At 41.5% G+C, this 22213-nt stretch overlaps 1 protein-coding gene across 2 annotated transcripts in view; it reads right to left on the minus strand.

Moving 5' to 3' along the window:
- Positions 1-644: 644 nt before the first annotated feature.
- LOC143808011 (solute carrier family 12 member 9-like) overlaps positions 645-22213 on the minus strand; it is a 349348-nt gene continuing 327779 nt past the window's right edge. Inside the window, exons 11-13 of one of the 2 annotated variants that reach the window (XM_077290205.1) lie at positions 18485-18659; positions 13957-14103; positions 645-5117 (exon numbers count right to left, since the gene is read on the minus strand). In XM_077290205.1, the coding sequence (XP_077146320.1) occupies positions 4297-5117; positions 13957-14103; positions 18485-18659 (1143 nt within the window). In that variant the 3' untranslated portion in view covers positions 645-4296. The remainder of the gene's footprint in view (positions 5118-13956; positions 14104-18484; positions 18660-22213) is intronic. The other variant, XM_077290206.1, reaches the window with a different exon arrangement.

Genomic DNA, 22213 nt, shown 5'->3' on the forward strand with positions numbered 1-22213 from the left:
GCATCGTTGAAGACAGTTTCAACGATGCCGAAGTCGTTCCCCTGATCGTTGGTCGCTGGAGAGAGCTGTCTGTGTGACAGCTCCCCAGCGACCACACAGCGACTTACCAACGATCACGGCCAGGTCGTATCGCTGGTCGTGATCGTTGGTAAATCGCTATGTGTGACGGGGCCTTAAGGGTTTAAACAGTTTCTATGCAACCACCATCAGTGCACCATATTAATACGGCGGTACACCACTATGATCCGCTCAATGATTACAGCTGCTATAAAGCCACTGGGCATAAAGGGTTTAAGCTTTTGTAAGGTTTTATCACTATATCATTTTTTTATATCCTTTTGTATTGGAACCTGTCCCATTGTTTTCTATCGGACAAAATATAAGCTAAAGTGTGACATTCTGGCTTTTTTTTTTGTACAAAACATCAAGGAAAATTTCTTTTCAAGCAGAGGGCTTTGTGTTCAAAAACATAAAAGAGACGTGTTCTTTTTTTTCTATGTACGGCAAGTCGATGGCATGACGCACAAACCTATGCCATCCTTATTTCTTTTCAAATACTTTTCTTTAACAGAAAAAGTAACTTTTTTTAAAAAAAGAACAAAATATTCTATATAAATCTTTTGTCAAACAAATGTCACTTGTTTTCCTACTTTTTTGCAAGGCAGAACTTTTATTTTCAGAAAATAAACCTTGCAATATACAAATTTAAAAAGAAATTGCTCAATACAGTACAAAAAATAAGCTACAAGACCGTGAAATGGGTAAACGTACTTTATGGACTAAAAATCTTACACAATATTGGCATATAAATGTATTGCAATAGTTGTCATAAGGCACATAACAGGATATCAGGTACAGTATAATAAAACATGAAAAAGGAATGAAAACTCTACATATAAATGCAGACAAATGATACTGTTGACCTACATAATATCCGTACAATTGAAAATATAACCATTATACCTTTTTGCAAGTCTGCATTCAGTTTTGCAGATAAATCTAATATTCAAAATTGAAAGAATGAAGGAAGTCCAACTAAATCATAGGCATGTTTGATTTGGTCTCACTGTCATTAACAAAATAGAAGCATCTACTTAGATTCTGTCAAAGCGAATTACCAGCTATGACACTAAGTACATTTGGTAAAAGCAGGCATATAATATTGGAAAAAATACTTGTATCGCTGAGTACACTTGTAATAAAGTGAGCTAATATACTTGTAAAATTCTGTATTGTGACTACATATTAGAAAAATTGACAGAAACATCTCAAAAACCTTTCGTACAATTTTCTTTAGTACCACCAAACAACTTTAAGCATTTCCTTTCCTTTAATTGTAATGTTTGGGGGTCTTAGTGATTTTGGGGTGAAATCGGAGATGTGTATCATTCTATGAAAAGTGACTTAAGGCATGGAAGATTTAGGTTTGTACATTTTACAATATTTTATTTAAAAAAAAAAATGCCAATAGCTTTATCGTTTTCAAATTTGGGAACATTACCAATCATTGTCATAACCATACATTGACTGACATCAAAACACTGCCCACAAACACAGATTGGTTTGATACTAAACACTATGGGGGCCAATTCAGCAAAGCTTTTACGCCAGAAAACTGTCGTAAATGCTTTGTAAAGTCACACATTTTTGACACAATGGGAGGTTGCACAAAAATATTGTGACTTTTGACACTTTTCACCAACTTAACTCAGCGCCACCAAAGTGGTCAAACCTGGGGCAGAGCCAGGATGGGAGCATGAAAAATTGCACAGTGCACATAGGCGCATACATCTTAAGATTTACAGTGCCTTCTATTTCAGCAAGTCTGGTGTACCATGGTTGTGCGCTATGACAATCTTGACCAATCAGCCTCTATATTTTGAGACTGTTCTTCTGGGCTATTGTATTGAGAAAATGTTAGTAAACCATAAGATATTTACTAAAGATAACAGAAGAATAAGGATTAATAGGCACTTCGCTAGTATTGAGTTTCAAAAGTTAAAAAGCTTCATTGAAATTATAGTATTATAATAAAATAAGGTGAAATTCAATTAAAAAACAGGTAAAATATGTGACTCTTGATACTATTGATACATGATTGCATTACTCCTTTGAACAATAAGTTACAATGCAGATGTAAAGAAAGAGTCAAGACGGATAGATCTACTATTGTCAAGGAGGCTGGAGGAGGAAGGCAGAAAATCCTTGCTTGGTAGAACTGTATTCTTGAGCTCTCAAAGTTAAAAAGGATTTAGTGGAGGACGCAAGAGAAATTAACAAAACTAAGAGAGCTTAGTACCGAATCTCGAATGAGAATGTAATTATCCCGTAAGGAGGCAGCAACATCATCAAAATCAGAAAAAGATGAGACTATTCCAGGCATTATTCACACAAGTATCACATATCAATCCAATCCAAGGTTACAAGAGATGTCTGTTTCATAGACACTTTAGACCTTTTAGTCCATTAAAAAAGGATGGAAAACGTCTGGGACGTGCTTTGTATTTTAATCATTTACATCCAGTGTAAATATTGTTCTTGAAAAGAAAACGAAAGTCTAATGCTTATAATGATGGCTATAAAGGGCACCAGAAGTGTGAGTGTTGAGTATTATTTAGAATTCAAGCCCAAAGTTTCTGAAAATATCAAAAGTTAAGCGCACCTCGTCTCTTGGTCTCCATCAGTCCATATTTGTGCTTTAGTGGTCATCGATCCCTGGAGTGTAATCACATGTCAACTTGTAGCAGATTTAGGTTTCCAGCTATCATGTACGCATATATAAATATACAGTGCCTTGCGAAAGTATTCGGCTCCCTGGAACTTTTCAACCTTTTCCCACATATCATCCTTCAAACACAAAGATACTAAATGTAAATTTTTGGTGAAGAATCAACAACAAGTGGAACACAATTGTGAAGTTGAACGAAATTTATTGGTTATTTTAAATTTTTGTTGAAATTCAAAAACTGAAAAGTGGGACGTGCAATATTATTTGGCCCCTTTACTTTGAGAGCAGCAAACTCACTCCAGAAGTTCATTGTGGATCTCTGAATGATCCAATGTTGTCCTAAATGCCTAATGATGATAAATATAATCCACCTGTGTGTAATCAAGTCTCTGTATAAATGCTCCTGCTCTGTGATAGTCTTAGGATTCTGTTTGAAGCACAGAGAGCATCATGAAGATCAAGGAACATAACAGACAAGTCCGTGATACTGTTGTGGAGAAGTTTAAAGCCGGATTTGGATACAAAATGATTTCCAAAACTTTAAACATCCAAAGGAGCACTGTGCAAGCGATCATATTGAAATTGAAGGCGTATCATACCACTGCAAACCTACCAAGACCCAGCCGTCCCTCTAAACTTTCATCTCAAACAAGGAGAAGACTGATCAGAGATGCAGCCAAGAGGCCCATGATCACTGGATGAACTGCTGAGATCTACAGCTGAGATCTACATATCTTGATGTACAAAACTGATAGAGACATATCCCAAGCGACTTGCAGCTTTAATCGCAGCAAAAGGTGGTGCAAAAAGTATTAAGTTAAAGCAGTAGAATAATATTGCACGCCCCACTTTTCAGTTTTTGAATTTCAACAAAAATTTAAAATAACCAATAAATTTCGTTCAACTTCACAATTGTGTTCCACTTGTTGTTGATTCTTCGCTAAAAATTTACATTTGGTATCTTTATGTTTGAAGCATATGTGGGAACAGGTTGAAAAGTTCCAGGGAGCCGAATACTTTCACAAGGCACTGTGTATATATATATATATATATATATATATATATATATACACATATACCCCTTTAAATTTGGCAAAATTACTAAGTTCAAGTTTAAGCTAAGCAAGAGGTAGCAATACCTCAATTTTAGTTTCTGTAATTGTTCAAGCTTTAGCATTTGAACTCAGCCAAAGGAATTGGACATGATTTTAGAAAAACATGAGAGCTTCCTCTCCAAAAACAGCAAAAGACCTGTCCAGAGGTTGCTTGTGAGTTTACAGCATAGCTCCATTCTCTTCAATATAGCTGAGCTGCAATACCAGAGAAGCAAGAAAACAGCCATGTTTTTTTTAATCTAGAACAACACTTTTGAAAGAATAAACTTTTCCACCTATTCTTTGTTGTTGGCTTAGATACCAACAAAGGCATTCCTAAAAATCTCACAATCTCACAGTGATTTAGACTCTCAGTGGGGGAACTATAGTGAGGTCACCAGACATTTTTCTGGCAAGTAAATGTCTAGGGTTTTTTGAACTGGCAGGCAAATTCAGATCAAGTTTACAGATACATTAGAGCTCAGTGCTTGTAACAGGAGTGACCCCATGAATAAGCAAAGTTGGTCCCAAATTCCTGCTTATCTTCTCCACCTGATGTAGGAATTTGTTGTAAACAGACGTGTCTGCAGGTGGGCGAGGTAGATACAAGAATCTGACAGCTGGAGGCAAGTTAGGATTTTGGTCAAGAATCATCTGATTTACAGCTTCTAAATAGTCACTTGATATCCTTATTGAATTGTTTGGGAAGTTCAGGTAAGATTCTCCAGAAGTTTCTGAGTTTCCTGCCACCTGATTATGCCAATGGAGAGCAACTACAGTATCCCACACAACTGTATGGATGGATGCCTTAATGCGAAGGTCTTTTAGTAGCTGCTTTAGTTTAATTTCCTGGCCATGAAGACCATTTTCCCTCTCTACACAGAGATACAAACGCAGCTTGGCTTTTTTCCAAGATCTTACCATGTTCAGGACACAGGCCATTTGAAGAAGAAATAAACTGCAGGTGTTCACATAAGTGGCACTATCTGGTCGCAGAAGGTTTAATGGCCACACATCTATATATGTCTCGCTACCCTTCTGGCTGCAGATACGAGTTTTGTCAAACTCTGAAAAGTATCTTGCTAGCACAACATTTTTGGACATCTTAATAGAATCTGATATGATGGCAACATATTCCCAGGGAGTGAAATTTTCAGTGGCATGCTTCCTTCCAGCTGAGGTATGCATGGATGGATGTGATCTAACTTGGTCCAGTTCAAGCTCATTCCTTAGAAGCTGATCTGCTGAGGAGCGAGTGTAAAACCCCATGATAACAGTGTTTGGCCTCATTCCACCTGCAAAACACAATAACATAGACCCTGAGCAATCAATAACATTCCAGCAATAAAGTATACGTTTCATAATGTGTGCCTTTTCCAGGGTTATTGGAATATGAGATATTGGTATAATGATTCTGGGTACAGGCATATTAGGAATATATTAGTCAGTAAATGAATATTCAGTGCTATAGATTGAGGAGACACTTTACAGAAGCAATCGTTGTAGAGAAAACTGAATTTCTTTGGAGGTTACCTTCATTGTTGGAAATGTGATATAATCCAAATATTTATTATGTTAATTGAAAAAAACACCAATATAAAAACTACAGCAGCATAAACAGAAAGAGGATTATGTGCAAAAAACATTAGTGGAAAAATAGTAGAAATTTTGTCTAAAATTGTATTAACCTATTTCCCTGTTAAAACTTAATAAAAACTGAATGAAAGCTAAATAAAAAAAGATAGGAAAACGTGTTTATTACATCACCTTCTACAATGAAAAATTGAGGCCCTCTGGAGACAATGCACCAAGTTTGAAGATCCAGTAATTTTCCTTATTAACGAGTCTCCTGTGTCTGTTTGCACAGGACTCGGATATATAACCAATAACAGTCAGCCTCATTTCACTAGGGTTTTTTGAATGTTCCAATTATAAATGTTTAGAAACACTATGAAGTAGGTAACCTGTCCTAATGTTGTGTCTATGTTTGTTAAGTCTGGCCTGGATGGTCTGTATCGCGCGGCCAATGTATTGCAGGCTGCACGTACATTCCATCAAGTACACAACATAGGACGAATGACATGAAACATTACATTTAATGGGAAAAATCTCTCCCATAGTGCGAGATAAAAATGTTCGTTCATCAGTATGAACCAATATTTATTCATCAACCTTTGGAGCGTCTGCCGAGACTGGCTGAAAGTTGTTACAAGACTCAAATTTTTAAAAAACATAATCCCGTGCTTTTGAATAGGATATAGACTGGATCTTTTCGATGATATCAGCTTGGGTCAATGCCTTAGTTCTATTAAAAGCATCATTAAGCAGCCTCCTAGGATATCATTTAGCCACAAATCTTTTTTTCAGAACTTTTGATTCAAGGAGAAAATCTTGGTCACTACTACAATTCTTATGTATTCTCCAATACTGCCCATATGGAATGTTTAACCCCTTCATGACCCAGCCTATTTTGGCCTTAATGACCTTGCCGTTTTTTGCAATTCTGACCAGTGTCTCTTTATGATGTAATAACTCGGGAACGCTTCAACGGATCCTAGCGATTCTGAGACTGTTTTTTCGTAACATATTGGGCTTCATGTTAGTGGTAAATTTAGGTCGATAATTTCTGCGTTTATTTGTGAAAAAAATGGAAATTTGGTGAAAATTTTGAAAATTTTGCAATTTTCACATTTTGAATTTTTATTCTGTTAAACCAGAGAGTTATGTGACACAAAATAGTTAATAAATAACATTTCCCACATGTCTACTTTACATCAGCACAATTTTGGAAACAACATTTTTTTTTGCTAGGAAGTTATAAGGGTTAAATTTGAGCAGTGATTTCTCATTTTTACAACAAAATTTACAAAACCATTTTTTTTTAGGGACCACCTCACATTTGAAGTCAATTTGAGGGTTCTATATGGCTGAAAATACCCAAAAGTGACACCATTCTAAAAACTGCACCCCTCAAGGTGCTCAAAACCACATTCAAGAAGTTTATTAACCCTTCAGGTGTTTCACAGCAGCAGAAGCAACATGGAAGGAAAAAATGAACATTTAACTTTTTAGTCACAAAAATGATCTTTTAGCAACAATTTTTTTATTTTCCCAAGGGTAAAAGGAGAAACTGGACCATGAACGTTGTTGTCCAATTTGTTCTGAGTACGCTGATACCTCATATGTGGGGGTAAACCACTGTTTGGGCGCACGGCAGAACTCGGAAGGGAAGGAGCGCCATTTGACTTTTTGAATGAAAAATTGGCTCCAATCTTTAGCGGACACCATGTCGCGTTTGGAGAGCCCCTGTGTGCCTAAACATTGGAGCTTCCCCACAAGTGACCCCATTTTGGAAAGAAGACCCCCCAAGGAACTTATCTAGATGCATAGTGAGCACTTTAAACCTTCAGGTGCTTCACAAATTGATCCGTAAAAATGAAAAAGTACTTTTTTTTCACAAAAAAATTCTTTTAGCCTCAATTTTTTAATTTTCACATGGGCGACAGGATAAAATGGATCCTAAACTTTGTTGGGCAATTTCTCCTGAGTACGCCAATACCTCATATGTGGGGGTAAACCACTATTTGGGCGCATGGCAAGGCTCGGAAGGGAAGGCGCGCCATTTGACTTTTTGAATGGAAAATGAGCTCCAATCGTTAGCGGACACCATGTCGCGTTTGGAGAGCCCCTGTGTGCCTAAACATTGGATCTCCCCCACAAGTGACCCCATTTTGGAAACTAGACCCCCCAAGGAACTTATCTAGATGCATAGTGAGCACTTTAAACCAACAAGTGCTTCACAGAAGTTTATAACGCAGAGCCGTGAAAATAAAAAATAATTTTTCTTTCCTCAAAAATGATTTTTAGCCCAGAATTTTTTATTTTCCCAAGGGTAACAGGAGAAATTGGACCCCAAATGTTGTTGTCCAGTTTGTCCTGAGTACGATGACACCCCATATCTGGGGGTAAACCACTGTTTGGGCACACGTCGGGGTTCGGAAGGGAAGTAGTGACGTTTTGAAATGCAGACTTTGATGGAATGCTCTGCGGGCGTCACGTTGCGTTTGCAGAGCCCCTGATGTGCCTAAACAGTAGAAACCCCCCACAAGTGACCCCATTTTGGAAACTAGACCCCCAAAGGAACTTATCTAGATGTGTGGTGAACACTTTGAACCCCTAAGTGCTTCACAGAAGTTTATAACGCAGAGCCGTGAAAATAATAAATACGTTTTCTTTCCTCCAAAAAATTTTTTTAGCCCTGATTTTTTTATTTTCCCAAGGGTAACAGGAGAAATTTGACCCCAAGAGTTTTTGTCCAGTTTCTCCTGAGTATGCTGATACCCCATATGTGGGGGTAAACCACTGTTTGGGCACATGCCGGGGCTTGGAAGTGAAGTAGTGATGTTTTGAAATGCAGACTTTGATGGAATGCTCTGCGGGCGTCACGTTGCGTTTGCAGAGCTCCTGATGTGCCTAAACAGTAGAAACCCCCCACAAGTGACCCCATTTTGGAAACTAAACCCCCAAGGGAACTTATCTAGATGTGTGGTGAGCACTTTGAACCCCCAAGTGCTTCACAGAAGTTTATAACGCAGAGCCATGAAAATAAAAAATAATTTTTCTTTTCTCAAAAAATTTTTTTTAGCCCTGAATTTTATATTTTCCAAAGGGTAACAGGGGAAATTTGACCCCAATATTTGTTGTCCAGTTTCTCCTGAGTACGCTGATACCCCATATGTGGGGGTAAACCACTGTTTGGGCACACGTCGGGGTTCGGAAGGGAAGTAGTGACGTTTTGAAATGCAGACTTTGATGGAATGCTCTGCGGGCGTCACGTTGCGTTTGCAGAGCCCCTGATGTGCCTAAACAGTAGAAACCCCCCACAAGTGACCCCATTTTGGAAACTAAACCCCCAAGGGAACTTATCCAGATGTGTGGTGAGCACTTTGAACCCCCAAGTGCTTCACAGAAGTTTATAACGCAGAGCCGTGAAAATAAAAAATCATTTTTCTTTCCTCAAAAATAATTTTTTAGCCCGCAATTTTTTATTTTCCCAAGGGTTACAGGAGAAATTGGACCCCAAAAGTTGTTGATCAGTTTCTCCTGAGTACGCTGGTACCCCACATGTGGGGGTAAACCACTGTTTGGGCACACGTCGGGGCTCGGAAGGGAGAGAGCACCATTTTACTTTTTCAACGCAAGATTGGCTGGAATCAATGGTGGCGCCGTGTCGCGTTTGGAGACCCCCTGATGTGCCTAAAAAGTGGAAACCCCTCAATTCTAACTCCAACACTAACCCCAACACACCCCTAACTCTAATCCCAACCCTAACCACAACCCTAACCCCAACACACCCCTAACCCTAGTCTTACCCCTAATTCCAACCCTAAGGCTATGTGCTCACGTTGCGGATTTGTGTGGATTTTTCCGCAGTTTTTGAAAAATCTGCAGGTAAAACGCACTGCGCTTTACCTGCGGATTTACCGCGGATTTCCAGTGTTTTTTGTGTGGATTTCACTTGCGGATTCCTATTATGGAGCAGGTGTAAAACGCTGCGGAATTGCACAAAGAATTGACATGCTGCGGAAAATACAACGCAGCGTTTCCGCGCTGTATTTTCCGCACCATGGGCACAGCGGATTTGGTTTTCCATAGGTTTATGTGGTACTGTAAATGTGATGGAAAACTGATACGAATCCGCAGCGACCAATCCGCTGCGGATCCGCAGCCAAATCCGCACCGTGTGCACATAGCCTAATTCTAACCCTAATTCTAACCCTAGCCCTAAGTGCAACCCTAGCCCTAAGTGCAACCCTAGCCCTAAGTGCAACCCTAGCCCTAAGTGCAACCCTAGCCCTAAGTGCAACCCTAGCCCTAAGTGCATCCCTAGCCCTAAGTGCATCCCTAGCCCTAAGTGCATCCCTAGCCCTAAGTGCAACCCTAGCCCTAAGTGCAACCCTAAGTGCAACCCTAGCCCTAAGTGCAACCCTAGCCCTAAGTGCAACCCTAAGTGCAACCCTAGCCCTAAGTGCAACCCTAAGTGCAACCCTAGCCCTAAGTGCAACCCTAAGTGCAACCTTAGCCCTAAGTGCAACCCTAAGTGCAACCTTAGCCCTAAGTGCAACCCTAAGTGCAACCCTAGCCCTAAGTGCAACCCTAAGTGCAACCCTAGCCCTAAGTGCAACCCTAAGTGCAACCCTAAGTGCAACCCCAGCCCTAAGTGCAACCCTAGCCCTAAGTGCAACCCTAAGTGCAACCCTAACCCTAAGTGCAACCCTAAGTGCAACCCTAGCCCTAAGTGCAACCCTAGCCCTAAGTGCAACCCTAAGTGCAACCCTAGCCCTAAGTGCAACCCTAAGTGCAACCGTAAGTGCAACCCTACCCCTAACCCTACCCCTAACCGTACCCCTAACCCTACCCCTAACCCTAATGGAAAAACAAAAATAATTATATTTTCTATATTTTATTATGGGGGTGATAAAAGGGGGGATTTACTATTTTTTTTATTTTGATCGCTGTGATAGAACTTATCACAGCGACCAAAATGTGCAGGAACGAATCTGCCAGCTGGCAGATTCGGCGGGCGCACTGCGCATGCGCCCGCCATTTTCCAAGATGGCGGCGCCCATGAAGAAGACGGCCGGACACCGGGAGGGACATCGGAGCTAGGTAAGTATGGGGGGGTGGGATTGGATCACGGGGGGGGGGGGGGGGAATCGGAGGACCTGGGGAGCGGACAGGAGGACCGGGGGAGCCGACAGGAGGGAGGAGGGGAGCGGAACGGAGATCGGGGCAAAAAGGACGACTGGGGAGGTGATCGGTGGGGTGGGGTCAGATCGGGGTCTCCAGCCATGGCAGATGCTATTGCAGCATCGGCTATGGCTGGATTGTAATATTTCACCATTTTCATAGGTGAAATATTACAAATCGCTCTGATTGGCAGTTTCACTTTCAACAGCCAATCAGAGCGATCGTAGCCACGGGGGGGTGAAGCCACCCCCCCTGGGCTGAAGTACCACTCCCCCTGTCTCTGCAGATCGGGTAAAATGGGAGTTAACCCCTTCACCCGATCTGCAGGGACGCGATCATTCTGTGACACAGCATATGCGTCACAGGTCGGATTGGCACCGACTTTCATGACGCATACGCTGTGTCACAGGTCGGGAGGGGGTTAAACTCCAACTGGGGAGGTGTTCACTGTCGAACCCAAGGTAGCTGTTCACATCGACCTGTTTAAAATGCGTGGCTGTGGACAACCTCCCAGATGCATCCAGCCAAATAGACAAGTCCAGGAATTGAACGGCACCATCGGCAATGTTAGAAGTAAATGACATCCCTCAAGTATTGGAATTCAAATGAGCCACAAACCCAATAGCCACCTCCCTAGTGCCTCTCCATATAAAAAACAGATCATCGATGAAGCGGCGATAAAAAATTATATGGGTTAGAGCCAGGGTGCACTGCACAATGTGGCTGGTTTCGAAGAGCCCCATAAAAAGATTAGCATAACTCGGGGCAAATCTCGTCCCCATTGCGCAGCCCTTCAACTGGTGATAGTAGGAACCCTCAAAGGAAAAAACATTATTCTGAAGAATGAAGGAAATGCCGTCCAGAATGAATTTTTTCTGTAAAACCAGCATCCAATCGTCCTTCATTAAGTAATGGTTAATAGCAAATAAAGCAAGTCGAGGCTGATATTAGAGTAAAGGGATTTAATATCAAGCGTGATAAGAAGACAGTCCATCAATGATGGAAGAGTTTGGAGTTTTGCAATTTTCAAACTTTTAATTTTTAGGCCCTTAACTCAGAGAGTTATGACACACAAAATAGTTAATAAAAAAACAATTTCCACATGTCTACTTTACATCAGCACAATTTTTGAAACATTATTTTCTTGGTTAGGAAGTTAGAAGGGTTAAAAGTTGACCAGTAATTTCTCATTTTTCCAGCAAGATTTACAAAACTGGACCCCTCAATACCAAGTACTCAAAACTCAAGACGTTTATCAACTCTTCCTGTGCTTCACGGGAATCAATGGAATGTGGAAGGAAAAAATGAACATTTAACTTTTTTTTCACAAAAATTTTACTTTAGAACCAATTTTTTTTTTATTTTAAGAAGAGTTACAGGAGGAAATGGACCTCAAAATTTGTTGTGCAATTTTTCCTTAGCAAGCAGATACCCCATATATAGGGAAAAACGTCTGTTTAGGCACACAACAGGGCTCAGAAGGGAAAAAGCACCATTTGACTTTTTGAATGCAAAATTTGCTGAAATCAATAGCAGATGCCATGTCGCATTTGGAGAGCCTCTGATGTGTCTAAACAGTGGAAACCCCCACAAATGACCCCATTTTGGAAAATAGACCACTTAAGGAATGTATCTAGATGTGTGGTGAGCACCTTGAACCCACAGGTGCATCACAGAACTTTACAACTGTGATCTGTGAAAATGAAAAAAAAAAATATTTTTCCCACAAAAATGTTTTTTAGCCCCAATTTTTTAATTTTAACAAGTGTAACAGGATAAATTGCACCAAACAATTTGTTGTGTAAGTTCTCCTGAGTAAGTAGATACCTTATATGTGGGAGAAAACTACTGTTTAGGCGCACGGCAGGACTCAGAAGGGAAGGAGCGTCATTTGAGTTTTGGAGCACAAAATTGTCTGGAATCATTAGTGGAAGCTATGTCGCATTTGGATAATCGCAGATGTGTGTTGTGAACTCTGTGTTCAGGCTCCCTCTTGTGGTCACTGGTGGTATGGTGTGACTTTTGCTTTGGGCTCCCCCTGGTGGCTTTGCCTGTTATCCTGCTGGTCTCTGGCTATCAGCTGGTTCGTTATCCTCTGGGAGGTTCCTATATAGCTCTGTTTTACTTCCACTTGTCGCCGGCTGTCGATGTAATCAGTGCTACTCAGATTCCTTCTGACTACCTTGCTCCCAGTCCATCCAGGATAAGCTAAGTTTTGTTTGCTCATTTTTTGATCAGCAGTGTTAATCATGTTTTCTGTTCCAGCTTGCTAAAATGTAATTCCCTCGCTTGCTGGTTGCTCTAGTGGGCTGAGTTTCTCCCCACACACCGTTAGTTGGTGTGTGGGTTCTTGAAATCTCAGGATGGATATTTTGTAAGGGTTTTTTATTGATCGCATAGACCCCTGCTCTATTTTCTGCTTTCTAGTACTAGTGGGCCTCTTTTGCTGAATCTGATTTCATCCCTGTGTATGTGCCTTCTTCTTACTTCACAGTTAATATTTGTTGGGGGCTTCTGTATCTTTGGGGATTATTTCTCTGGAGGCAAGCAAGGTCTTTCTTTCTCTTTAGGGGTAGCTAGTTCCTCAGGCTGGCTCGAGACGTCTAGGAATTTTTTAGGCACGTTCACCGGCTACCTCTAGTTGTTTTGGATAGGTTCAGATTTGCGATCAGTCCAGTTACCATCTCCCTAGAGCTCGTCCTTAGTTTAATCACTTGTTGATCTATTTGTGATCCTCAGCCACTAGGGATCATAACAGATGTGTCTATACAGTGGAAACCCCCCACAAGTGACCCCATTTTGGAAACTAGACCCCCTCAAGGAATTTATCTAGATGTGTGGTGAGCACCTTGAACCCACAGGTGCTTCATAGAATTTTACAATGTTGATCTGTGAAACTGAAAAAATATACTTCCAGAGGAGGTGCTATAAACAACATTAATATGAGTCTATGCATGGTAGAACATTTTTCTTGTACAAAAGGGTGTATGAGCCATCAGCTATATCGTGGGTAATCAGCTCAGAGTAGCAGACAAAAAGGGGATTATGATTGTTATTATTGCAATGCTGTCATATAAGGCTAGAACAGATTTAACAAATAGATTGTTTTTATCCAAGCAAGCTAAATCCCATCTATTGTAATAGAAGCACAGTTAGAATTAATGTTTCATGCACTAATAAAGCAACCTCAGCAGTGAAATGTGAAGGATTTTTATGCCCATCAAATAATGATACCATCCAGTTTAACTAATTGGGTTGACTATTTACAGAACAGTTATTGCTATTATCTGACATTCTCGGTCTTATTGTACAGACAGTCCCAAACCAACCCTAGGCCAACGTCAGTGATAGAAACAGAATTAATACTGAAAATAGAAAACCTACCTAATCCAGAAATGAAGAGCAATTGCTGAGCCCCATATCTCACAGAGTCTGATAATGTCAAGTTCACAAACGCCTTGATGTTGAGCTCATCCACCAGCTGTAGCCAGAGATCTGTTTGTGTTTGAAGAGGGTCAGAAGGCAACACATCTGCAAATATGAAACAAAGTAAAAATAAAAAAAACATGTCGTATTTTCCTTACATATGAATAGAAAATGTCCATGGATGTGCAGAATAGCCAAGTCTTTAAAATGGTTGCAGAATTTCCTGGTAATAATAATCACTCCAAAGACACTGTAGAGGCCACCATAATGGGAACACAGAGATTGCTATAAGAAAAAACCCCCAAAGAACCCTCGCCCCAGCACTCCTCATGACCCCCAGACAGAAAAACAGTCCTGTTTCCAGGAAAGAGAATTGTTCCACCTGCTACAGTTCCAGATTTGGAAGATGGAGAGTTGAATACCTCAGTGGACACCAGGTACAAAATATTGCCCCTTCCTCTGGCCTAGTTCACTAGGAATACGGAACCTCTTCTCAGTCCACTAGGAATGTTGGCACTGACCTCTTCGATACACGAGACAACCAGGGATTTAGAGATAAAACCTTTCACTGCCTTACACCAAAATGGATTTGATGCTAACCTTTTTAGTAGCCTTGCCCATGAGGGATGTAGACATTAAATCTTTTACTGCCCTAGACCCTTAGGGATTTTGATCGTTACCCATTTAGTAACTGTATCCACTGTTGCAGTGGGTTTTAACATCTTCACTATCCTAAAGCACGTGAAAACTTAATCATTAACCATGACGATTTAATTCTATCACTGAAGCAGATATTAATCAGATTGCTACCCCAGATACATTATTACTATGCCTTTTACTAACATTAGCCACTAGTTACATTAAAGGGAAGGGATGGTCCGAAGGAAAAGCATTTTTCCATATCTATTTAGTCCCATAATCTAAGCTATTTTCTAATAAACTTGCATTAAAAATTCCCTGCTGTCCCCTATCTACACTAACTACTACTTTTGCATTTTTCTTTCCTATTTCCTATCTGATAACAATTTGTTTGAGTACCCCCAGTGAATGTTGGGATATTTAAACAATGCATTATTGGGGACAGAGGCTGAGATCATTGTCACAGCACCTGCCCCTTCCCTGAAGCAAAGCGTCATCAGTGACACTCATTTCAGGGGCTAGTCCCTGCGGTGTCTCCCTAGTGTCAGGTCTCCTCCCTTATGCATTGTCTCCCTCAGTGCCGTGTGCAATGAGTGCAGCGTCCAGTCTGCTTAGCTAAATAGTAATAAGCTGGCAGTGACGGCGGTGTCACTATACCCAGCAGAGACCAATAATGTCACATGCTGGGGCTAGAGTCCTGCATGCCGGGTATAGTGACACCACTCTGCTGCTGGCTTATTACTATTCAGCTAAGCCGACAACAGACCTGACGCTGCCCTCATCTCTCAGGGCACTAAGGGAGACACGGCACGAGGGAGACACGGCACGGGGGAGACACGGCATGGGGGAGACACAGCATGAGGGAGACACGGCACGAGGGAGACACGGCACGGGGGAGATAGGGCACGAGGGAGACACGGCACACGGGAGACACAGCATGAGGGAGACATGGTACGGTGGAGACACGGCACGAGGGAGACACGGCACGAGGGAGACACGGCATGGGGGAGACACGGTACGAGGGAGACACGGCACACGGGAGACATGGCACGAGGGAGACACGGCACGAGGGAGACACGGCACGGGGGAGATATGGCATGAGGGAGACACGGCGCGAGGGAGACACGGCGCGAGGGAGACACGGCGCGAGGGAGACACGGCGCGAGGGAAACATGGCACAAGGGAGACACAGTGCAAGGAAGACACGGCACGGGGAGAAACGGCACGAGGGAGATATGGCACGAGGGAGACACGGTACGAGGGAGACACGGCACACGGGAGACATGGCACGAGGGAGACACGGCACGAGGGAGACACGGCACGGGGGAGACATGGCACGAGGGAGACACGGCACGAGGGAGACACGGCACGAGGGAGACACGGCACGAGGGAGACACGGCACGAGGGAGACACAGAACGAGGGAGACACAGAACAAGGGAGACACAGAACAAGGGAGACACAGCGCGAGGGAGACATGGCGCAAGGGAGACATGGCGCAAGGGAGACACGGTGCAAGGAAGACACGGCACGGGGAGAAACGGCACGAGGGAGACACGGCACGGGGGAGACACGGCACGGGGGAGACACGGCACGGGGGAGACACGGCACGGGGGAGACACGGCACGAGGGAGACACGGCACGAGGGAGACACGGCACGAGGGAGACTTGGCACACGGGAGACACTCAGAAAGAGCAGAGATCAGCCCCTGAAACAAGTATTACTGATGACATTTAATTTCAGGGAGGGGGCAGGGGCTGTGACAGTGACCGCAGCCTCTGCCCCCTGATGATGCTTTGTTTGAGTATCCCAGCATGCACTGGGATACTCAAAAGAATGGTCATCACACAGGAAGGAGAGAAAAAAATGCAAAAGTAGTTAGTGTCATTCTGTATGGAATTTTTAAAGCAAGTATATTAGAAAATAAATTAGATTATGGGACTCATCAGAAAGGGAAACATACTTTGCTTTCGGACCACCCCTTTAACTCTTTAATTTCCTTAACCCACTAGAGATATCACCATCATCTTTTCACCCCAACAGATGACCTGGGAGGGGTCATATTGGGAGAATATTTTGTGTCTACCTTCTTAAAGGTATAGTCCTTTTTGAAATTATGATCGACCATCAACATCAAATCAGATAGGGTCCGAATCTGCAACTACCCACTGATCACTTTTAGTAAGTACCACGGACGGAAGTAAACCGTGTATAAAGTCAGAACATCACAGCTCCACACATTGTATAGTGGCTATTCTGGTGTACAGCAGCTCAGCTTCCAGTCACTAAGGATAGGCTACCAATATCAAGGTCCTGGACAACCCCTTTAACTTTACCTGGATGCTATGTAGAACAGGGTGCCTTGCTGCAGTATAAATAATTATTCAGTAGGCTATAAGGCAATACTGTATTTATTGGATGTGGTTTTAGATTAGTCTGTAACTGGATCTTCACTAGCTTCTAGAGCTTACAGGGAATAATCCTACCTCACAGTGCTTTTTTGTAATCTTATTAAAAAATCCAAAATACATAAGGCAATATCTTTTGATTTATTCCATACTTAAAGCATTAGTTTCAATTTTTGACCAGCGTGGATCTTAATTAATAGCATCATTTGCACAGTTGCTATAAGTAAATTGTGTAATATGTTTTATATGAAATTAATCATGAAAACCTCATCATATATTTCAGTGCTGGATGAACTATGGAAGCTCAACAGCTCAAAATATTTTCCGATAACATAATATCTAAAACTTTTGCAGTTAGTTATACTACTCTTACGGCCTCGCATACCCATTGGACAGCTGTTGGCCAATCGCCTGCCGGACAGCTCTCTGGAACACTTGATTGGGCAAGCGTTCTGTGTTCTCTATGAGAAAGCCACTGCCAGACTCCTTTGGTAGTGAGTTGTTTCCCAGAGAACTGAGGGATTGGCTGTTGGATATCTGACATGTTAAAGCCTTCTTCAGCGACATCTGACTGACATCATTAGACTGTTGGTCAATCATGCCAATATCAGTGAGTCTGTCTGACTTTAGTCTAATGTGCATAGGGGGCCATGTGTTGAGTATGTACTGTACATCATGTGGCATTTCTTTATTCGGTTACCTCCACCATACAGTATTCACACTGGAACCGATTATTATCTGAGTGACCGATGTCTCCGAAGTATGATCAGGTCATTGACTGAGGTCTTGGGAATGTTACCTCATATAGGAGATATAATTTGCTCTCGTAAAGTGCCAACTCTGCTTAATGACTCGCTAAATGTGGTCCCAAAATGAAAAGCACTTTATGAAATATAAATCCACCCTTTTAATGTTCTTTCCGTACAACACTGCTTATTAACCTTAGATCTGAGTCTACCTTACAATGTCGCCATGGCAACTTGGGAGAAGTGAAATCTCTTTTTATTCTGTCGGAATCAAAGTAATCCGCGTCCATCCTAACAGTCAACCATAGTAAGTAAGTAGCCATGTCTCCAGTGACTACTGCCATTTACTGGAGCTCTGCACTGACAAGCTGTTGTCAACATTGCTGTTTCTGTAATTGTCCTAGCCCCGGCAGGACACTAATGCCGGTGGTGTATTGCACTTTTATAACTGAATGTGCAGAAGACACAAGTATGAGCGGATTGGCTCTAATTACTTACACAGGAGCCCCTGTGTCATCCGTAATATTACTGACAACTGGCTTTTCCAACAGAGGAGGTATAGGTGTGCATTGTACTGATACTGGCCTTGCCGAAAAACAGCACAATGCAAGCAATATATGACTATGTACCTATGCTGCTTAACAGATGACAATACAGAAAATTAGGATTTAAGCTCTTCTTGAACCTTACTTACCTAATTCTTCCAAACTCACATGTCCCAAAACAAAGAGGCCACTTTTTTTCAAATCGTTTGCAAAGGTGATCAGGTTTCTGTGGTTGCAGAGATTTGACACTAGCAGGAGGATCTGAGGGCGCCAGAACTTGACATGATCCTTCCGTACATCCAGCATAAGCAGGTACTTTCTCACCTGCAGAATGTAGAAATCAGAGCTCCTTATATATATGTATACACAATGATGTGCTGATATTTCACATACAGAGAAAAAAATGGTTTTGAAGGCAAAGTCTCAAAAAATATTGATATGGTTTAGGTTTCTCTTTTGACTTTTTACTGCATGTAGTGTTTTTTTTGCAAACATGTTTCTGTTATTATAATGTTTACCTTATTTCTATAATCAGCATAAAACTTTTTGTAGCTTTACAAGTTAGCTAATGACAAGCTAAGTAGGCTTGGGTTAAATCCCAGCATTGCACGTCTTAATTACGTGTACCTGGATAGCTATGACTATCATGCTAACAAGGTCACATGATGTAAATGGTGAATTTCCTTTTCGTGATTAGAAAGGAGGATGAGGAAGCATACCCCTGAAGCCAAATTCCTGGGATGGAGGAGTCCCAGAACTTAGGAACGTAATGGTAAAAGATACTATGAAAATTGTAAGTGTGTTAAATGGTGTCCCCAGGAGCCAATTTTTCCAAAATTGGCCAGGCATAGTGATCTGTTGTGTCGAGGGACCAAAGTGAGGGGCCAGGTAAAAGAGTGACCCCACAAGGCCCAAGAAGCAAAATAAGGGGAATAATCAGTTAATGCCCATAGTGGATAGCAAGTCCCTTACCAAGTAGCAGAGACCCTATGAGTTGGTAGCAAAGGTTGGAAAGGTCAACTATAAAGTACACCGATCAGGGAAAAGGAAGCCCTTCACCATATATTATGGCAACCTACTCTAAAACCTTAAATGATTAGGGACCTGTCAGAAGCCTCTTGCTTGTTGGCCCAGGCAGAATCCAACACTGCAGATGCCACAGGGGCAGAAACGTTGACACATTCAAAAAACAGCACGGCAGGAAAAAAGAACCCAAAAATATGGGCAGGTTCTTGGAGTTACTAAGTTAACCTCATGTCTTTAAGCATAAGCCTCAGGCTTGGGTCAATTTAAAGCTCTGTGGAATTCCTAAGGTTCATCAGAAGTGGCCCTCAGTAAACACTGTGGGTTGGCAGACCATAAGGGTTAAATCCTAGCACTACAGGTCCTGGTTAGGTGCATCTAGTTAACTATGACTAGAACAAGGCCATTTGATTACTGAACAGTCAGCTGGGAAGCTGAGCAGAGTGGGCTGTGTTGGAGCTAGAGAGACAAGCCAGAATCTCTCTCAGAAGAGACTGCACAGGCCATGTGCATCAAAACTACAAGTATCACTGGTTGCTATAGACAATAGCTGTTTTGTGTGACCAAGCTGGTGCTAACTCAGCCATGTCTGAGTAGCCAGGGTCTATATTATTTAGCTAGTGCCTGGACAAGGCTAGGGATTTGATGTTTACGATTTTGTTTTTGGTGCGTTTAAACAGTGGAAATAAATACTATTCTGTGTGTGATAAAAACAACCCTGTGGCATCGTGTTCTAAGAAGCTACCGAGAGAGTGAACTCCAACAAGATATATATACACACAGCGGGTGATATAAGTAATGCACACATCACCAGTTTTCTAAGTAAATATATTTCTAAAGGTGCTATTGAAATGAAATGCTCACCAGATGTCAGTAACAACTCATCCAATCCACACAGGCAACGAAATGAAATCACAGATGTCCATAAATTAAGTTATGTTGTCATGATTTCACCACCCCCAATGCCCTAAAGATGATGTGAAAGACAGCTCAGTCGCCCTAGGAGCAAGGATGTGCTGGGTTGTTTTGCATTGTGAATGACAGCACAGTCACCCATTTTGAGGCAGGAGTGTGATGGGCAGTATTGTGAATAACAGCCAAGCTGTCCAATTTGGCAAGGCCTGTGGGGTTTCCTCCAGATGTCACCCATTCAGAGTGATTACCTGGCTATTTAGCTGGCTGGCAGATTAGAACATTGCCTGTTGCAGCCTTGATCTGTGGTGTGTTGGCTCTGTGTTTCCCTTTGACTACGTCTTTGTATTACCCCTTTTGCCTTTGATGCACTCTGACCTTTCTTACCCCACTCCAGACTTTGCCTCTGACTATCCATTTGTCTTATCCTTTTGTCTTTGATGTACACTCCTGGTTTTTGACTTCCCCACCTCATGGCTTATCCATGAGAAGTGAATCAGCGTCACATTTGTGTAATAATGAGAAATGACATGAGGAAAATGTATTGAAAGCGCTTACTGAGATTTTATTTATACTTAATACAAAAGCCATTGTTGGTGATCACCGCTTCAAGACGCTTCCTTTATGGAGAAACTAGTCGTATGCATTGCTCAGGTGTCATTTTGGCCATTTTTTCCACACAAATACTCATCAAATCCTGAAGGTTCTGTGGGTTCCTTCTATGAACTCTAAGCTTTAGTTCCTTTAGTTCCTTTTATAAATTTTCTATTAGATTCAGGTCAGGTGATTGGCTTGGCTACTCTAGCAGTTTTGTTGTCTTTCTCTGAAACCAAATGGGAGTTTCTATCGCTGTGTGTTTGGGATCAGTGTCTTGCTGAAATGCCCACCCTAGTGTCATCTTTTCATCCTGGTGGATGGCAGCAGATTTGATCAAGGACATCTCAGTATATCTGTCCATTCATCCTTCCAATAAACATATGAAGTTTGCCAGTGCTGTATGCTGAAAAACAGCCCCACACCATGATGTTTCTACCTCCAAACTTCACTGTTAGTATGGTGTAACTGGAGTGATATGCACAGGCTTGTTTAAATGTTGTAGAGAAAACTTTAAACGCTCTTGAATTTGCTTTTTGTTCAGCAATTGAGTCTTGCATGGCAAGTGTGCAGGTTGTGGAGGTGGAGTGTATTACTTATTGTTTTCTTTAAACAATTGTACGTGTTGATTCCAGGTCTTTCGGTATCTCTTCACAGGTGTGAAGTTTAGAAATTCTTCTGTAACCAAGCCATCAGTATATTTTGGAAAGATAGGGTTGCGAAAGTTTTGAGACTGCTCACTGGTTTTACCCATCATGAGATATTTCTTTTGTGGCAGCTTGGAAATGAGATACCTTTTTACTTTTTAAAGGCCATCAGTTGATTTTTTTCACAAAGTGACAAGATTGCTTTCTAATTACTGATATATTTCAACTGGTGTCATGACTTTCTATGGCTTTTTACATCTCTTTGTTCATGTGTTCAATATGTTTTCCCTGTGTCATTTCTCATTATTATACATAAACCTTAACTTATAGACATCTATGTTTTGATTTCTTAGCCTATGTGGATTGGATGGTTGTTACCGACATCTTGTGAGAATTGCATGTCAATAACACCTAGAAATATATCTACTTAGAACATTGGTACACATACACACAGTCATGGGCGAAAGTGTTGGCACTCTTGAAATTGTCCCAGAACATTTAGTATTTCTCCCAGAAAATTACTGCCATTACATGTTTTGTTATACACTGAATACAACAAAACAAAGGAAATGAAAAAAAAAGGCAAAATGGACATAATTTCACATAAAACCCGAAAAATGGGCAGGTAAAAATTGCTGTCACTTTTCCAAAATTTTGGGCAAACAACTTTGTTTCAAGCATGTGATACTCGTTAAAACTCAC

The sequence above is a fragment of the Ranitomeya variabilis genome, chromosome 2 (genome assembly GCF_051348905.1).
Source record: "Ranitomeya variabilis isolate aRanVar5 chromosome 2, aRanVar5.hap1, whole genome shotgun sequence".
Lineage (NCBI taxonomy): Eukaryota > Metazoa > Chordata > Amphibia > Anura > Dendrobatidae > Ranitomeya > Ranitomeya variabilis.